The sequence below is a fragment of the Antechinus flavipes genome, chromosome 3 (genome assembly GCF_016432865.1).
Source record: "Antechinus flavipes isolate AdamAnt ecotype Samford, QLD, Australia chromosome 3, AdamAnt_v2, whole genome shotgun sequence".
Lineage (NCBI taxonomy): Eukaryota > Metazoa > Chordata > Mammalia > Dasyuromorphia > Dasyuridae > Antechinus > Antechinus flavipes.
In genome coordinates this window covers 555,886,608-555,891,774 of record NC_067400.1, presented here as the reverse complement: position 1 = coordinate 555,891,774, position 5,167 = coordinate 555,886,608, and the positions used below count along the sequence as shown (strand labels likewise).

General features: G+C 35.4%; 1 protein-coding gene across 1 annotated transcript; it reads left to right on the top strand.

Moving 5' to 3' along the window:
- Positions 1–4,222: 4,222 nt before the first annotated feature.
- On the top strand, positions 4,223–5,167 carry LOC127558120 (olfactory receptor 51G2-like). Its single transcript, XM_051991348.1, has one exon. It carries the CDS (start codon positions 4,223–4,225, stop codon positions 5,165–5,167), a length of 945 nt encoding a protein of 314 aa, XP_051847308.1.

Genomic DNA, 5,167 nt, shown 5'->3' with positions numbered 1-5,167 from the left:
GCATGGAGCCTGTCAGACTAGACACTGAAATAGGGCCTATGACTATGTATCATGGTAAAAGTTAGTTCTGGATCTAACAAGGTTTGGCTTGAAGTTGCTTAGAAAGCTGGAACAAGGGCATCTAGGTGGTCCAGTGGATAGAGCACCAGCTCTGAAGTCAGGAGGACCTGAGTGCAAATCTGGACTTAGACACTTAATACTTCCTAGCTATGTGACCATGGGCAAGTCACTTAATCCCAGTTGCCACAGGGGAAAAAAAAAAAAAAAGGGAACAAAAGCCAACTTGCAGCTCTGTTACTCAAACTCTATAGCCATGTTATAATTAAAGTTTGAACCAAGAAAGGGATCTACACCTAGGCAGGGATGAACTGTGACTTCTTCAGAGTTAGTAGAGTACATTAGTCTGAATGAGAAGAGGTGTCAGTTGCTTGGCTCTTCCCTGGAGTGGTATCTGAAATTGAGTTCTCTATTTTGTCTGTGTCCTGGAGCTGAATAACAAGTTAAGGAAACTCAGAAGTTCTCTTGCACTAAAACAGAATTCTCCTCCTAGCAATCCTCAGGGAGCTGGGGTCAGTAGCAGATAGGGAGTATAGTTCTATGATTCAGACCAATAATGGGAGTTGCCAAGCTCATAACAGAAAAAAAATGATCAGATTTCACCTGTAAGAGACTGCTTTGTGTACACAGAAAGGCTGTAAGTGTCTAGACTAATTAAATCTTGAAGAACACAGTATTCAACATCTAGAAAGAACAGTATCAAGACTTTAGAGGACATAATTCAAGATCAAACAAGACTCAAATATTTCTTTCAGAAGTAAACATAATCTAGTCATAACACAGTCTCATTTCAGGTAGGAAATCTGGAAGAATAAGTAAATAAATTTTAAAAAAATCTTTAGCCCCAAAATACTATTATAAGAAAAGGATGCCTAAGATAGGAGAATGGAGAAGAAAATAAGGACTCCAAAATATATATCTGAAAACCTCAAAAAAAAATCTTCTCCATAAATTCCACAAGACTTCCTGTAAGATTAAAGTACATGCAAAATAGGATTTAAATTATTTATAAATGAAATTAGCATAGAAGAGGAACTGATTAGAAAAAGATATGAGAGATTTGGAACATAGAATTGGAAAGAAATTAATATTTTAGTACAGGAATGAAAAAGCACAAGTGTGTGCCCTCTCCACACACAAGCACACACACACACTCACACCCCTTTACCAAGCAACAGACTTCTTCAAAATTAGAATGAATTAAGCAGTATTAAATCAAAATCAGTAGAGTGAAAAAATCACATCTCTCATAAAAACAATTGATCTCAAAAATGGATAAAAAGATAATTTAAGAAGCATTGAATTACCTAAAAACCATAGCCCCCAAAACCCCCCCCCAAAAAGAAAAGAGTCTAGCCATCATATTTTTAAAAATTAAGAAAGGAAGGTCTGTTATAAATGGAGGACAAATCAAAACAAAAAAAAATTGATTACTTACAAAAACCCAAAACAAAATAAAAAAGCAAATGAAAACAAAACAAAACAAAAAATATTCAAAACAAAACTTTTAAGGTTGCCTTAGGCAACATAATTATAAAAGAATGTTTTATTTTGTTTGGGAAAAAGGGGAAGTGCAGGGAAAATGAAAGGGAGGATAAGTGAAATAGACAATTGTCTGATGAAATTATTTTATGATTTACAAAATTTTCAAGGGCAATACTGATTACGTGCAATTTTTTAACTTAGCAGCTGACATTAGAAAGTTACCTAACTATCCTATCATCTAAATCACATTCCTCCATTTTCATTATTGAAGAACATGTTGAAAAAAATCAAAGAAAACTATCTGCTTAAGAAATTTAGGAATCCTGTCACAAAAGGACAGGAGTTTACTTGGCCATGCCAAATTTTTGAAGAAGCTATGTTCATTTGGTGTGATCACTGTGTACTTCTAAGCAGTGGTACTGCAATAAGAGATTATTCCAGTCTATCTTCTTTTCTTTCATTATTCTTCCCTCTGATCTTTTCTTCTTCTTTGAATTTGATTATTGTCTCTTTGCAAATGACTTCCAAATTTATTTGCCTTGCTTGAATCTTTCTTAACTCCAAAATAATATCTACTGGACAACTACATCTCAAGATAGTATCATAATAACAAATACAGTGTTAAAAACTACAATCATTCTGTTTTTCCTTAAACTTGCTCTTTATCCTATTCCTATTCCCACCATTATTGTGGGGGGGAGGAATCACCAGCCTTCCAGTCACCTAGGTTTGTACCCTCAGTGTCATCTTAAGTCCGATTCTTTTCGTCACTGTCCTCAAATAAAATCAATTGCTTAGTCTTGTTGATTCTACTTCCATAATATTATTTATGTCTATTCCCTAAAATTTCTGGCAGATTTTTATCAGACCTCTCTTGGACTAATGTTATATAGCCTCTTTACTTTGTTTCTTTCTTCTATTCTATCATTATCACTATTATCACTAGCATTTATGTAACAACATTTTAAGGTTTTCAAAGTGTTCTATAAATATTTGAATCTCACAGTTATGGGAGGTAGATGTTATTATCACTATGTTATATTTTGCACTAATATAGGGTAGCTAAGTCATGTAGTATTAGGTCTGGAGTCAGGAAGATCTGATTTCAAATCTGGCCTCAGACACTTCTTAGTTGAGTGACCCCAGGCAAATTACCTTGTCCTAGTTGCCTTATTTTCCTCAGTTAGAAAATGAGCTGGAGAAGGTAATGGCAAAGCATTTCAGTAACTTTGCCCAGAAAACACCAAAAACGGTCACAAAAAGTTGGCATCACTGAAAACAACAAAACAATAAATTGCTACTATTACTCCTGATTTACAAGTAAGTAAACCGAGGTGGGAAAATTAAGTTACTTATCCAAGATCACATAGGTAATAAATGTCTGAGATAGTATCTGAGAAGTTCCTAATCATAGGATCCAGAATGCTATATACTGAATTGTACAGCTGCAAAAACAATCTTCCTAGAGCTAGACTGTGACCATATTATTTCCCCATTCAAAAACTTTCAGGGCTATCTTAATACCTCACATAAATTTATTTCAATATATCTATTAAGTGCATACAATATTCAAGGCAACATATTAAAGTAAGCACTGAAGAGAGAGATAAAGACAAAATGTTGTTGGGTTCCCCCCCCCTTAGGAGCTCACATTCTACCACAATGCAACATGAATGCCAAAAATATTTGAACACAGAAATACACACACACATAAGTATATATAGGTCTCTCTGTGTGTATATGTATATATATTAAAATCAAGAAGGACAATATATTAATAGCTTCTCATCAGGAAGATTCTATGAAGTAGATAGCACCTGAACCATTTAACAGAAAGCTATGTATTATAAACTGAAAACAAAAACAAAACAAAGCAAAATAATCAAAAGATTGTAAATTGTAAGGAATGGACCTTGATCCTTATTCTGGCACTGAAGTCTTTTCACAACCTGACTTTCAATTGCTATCCAGTGTTATTCAATTTTTCTCCTTTTAATTCCAAAATGTACTATAAGACATTCCCCAAAATCTACATTTTAGTTATTATATTACCTGGCACATATTAAGTATTATATAAATAATAGCTATTGTTCAATCATAGAACTTTAAAGGAGTTATAAAGCTGACAAGTATCAAGATTTTTCTCCTAACTTCCAGTTCACACATCACTCCTATGCACTCAAAATTGTCTACTTCCAATTGGAGTCATAATTTTTATTTGCTTTTATTGGTTTCAACCCTGGTTATTATTACTCTTTTATTCATTCAATTGATTTTTAGGGCCTGTGTAATGCATGCAGCATCATCTTAAATGCAGATAGAAATCCATAGATGATTAAAATATATCTCTTACTTTTTTATAGCTTATAATAACATAATATATAATGTTTTGGCTTAAATGCACTCATCAAAACTAACATTTGTGCAAATATCCTAAAAGTGGCCAAGAAGTACATGCAATTCTGTTTTTTGTTCCCTTTATAAGATATGTTGATCGTTGATACTTTGCTTTTTAACCACTATCACATTCCAAACTTTTATCCTGAGAAGGTTCTATAAGTGTCTGAAGTTTACTTTGCTTGAGTTCTATGGACATACTAACTTCTAACATCTCACTCTTCTTTTTTTCTAGTCATCATGTTTGGAAAGTCATTCTAATCAGAGGACCTCCTGTGGTCTCATGTCAACATACAATAGCTCTGCCTTCCAGCCAGCTGTCTTCATTCTGACAGGTCTGAGAGAACTCGTAGGGGCTCGCCTATGGTTGGGTCCACTCCTGAGTCTAATGTATGTCATCACTTTTATTGGCAATTGCACATTATTATATCTGGTGAAAATTGAGCACAGCCTCCAGGAGCCACAGTACTTATTTCTATCCATGTTGGCTGGGGCTGATATTGGTCTATCTATCTCAACATTATATTCTGTATTTTTGGTCTATATTCTTGGCATTAATGAAATTACATTTGATGGTTGCCTCACTCAGCTCTTCTTTATCCACACTTTCTCCTCTATGGGTTCAGGAATCCTCTTGGCTATGGCTTTTGACCGCTTTGTGGCCATCAGTCACCCACTGCATTATACCACCATCCTCACCCACACACGCATTGCCAAAATGGGACTGGCAACTTTCCTGAGGGGTGTTGCTCTCATGACTCCACTGCCTATTCTTCTCAAGAGGCTTCCTTTTTGCAAGGGTCAGACACTAGCCTACTCTTACTGCCTTCACCCAAATGTAATGAAGCTAGCTTGTGGTCGTGTCAAGATCAACATCTTCTATGGTCTGGTGCTTGTTCTTTGCTCCTTTGGACTGGACTCTGTGCTCATTGGTCTTTCCTATGTTCTTATCCTAAGAGCTGTTTTAGGTATTGCCTCTAGAGAGGGAAGATTCAAGGCACTCAACACCTGCATTTCTCACATTTTCATTGTTCTCATGTATTATATGCCACATCTTTCAATTACATTAATGCACCGTATTCCCCACCAAAGCTCACCACTGACCCATGCTGTCTTGGGAAATCTTTATCTCTTCATGCCTCCACTGGTTAATCCCATAGTGTATAGCCTTAAAACCAAACAAATTCGTGCTGCCCTCCAAAAGACATTCAAGGCATGGAGGAAATGA

What these genes read in the sequence shown, in the direction of transcription:
- LOC127558120 (XM_051991348.1), top strand. Translation starts at nt 4,223, where the DNA reads ATGTCAACATACAATAGCTCTGCCTTCCAGCCAGCTGTCTTCATTCTG.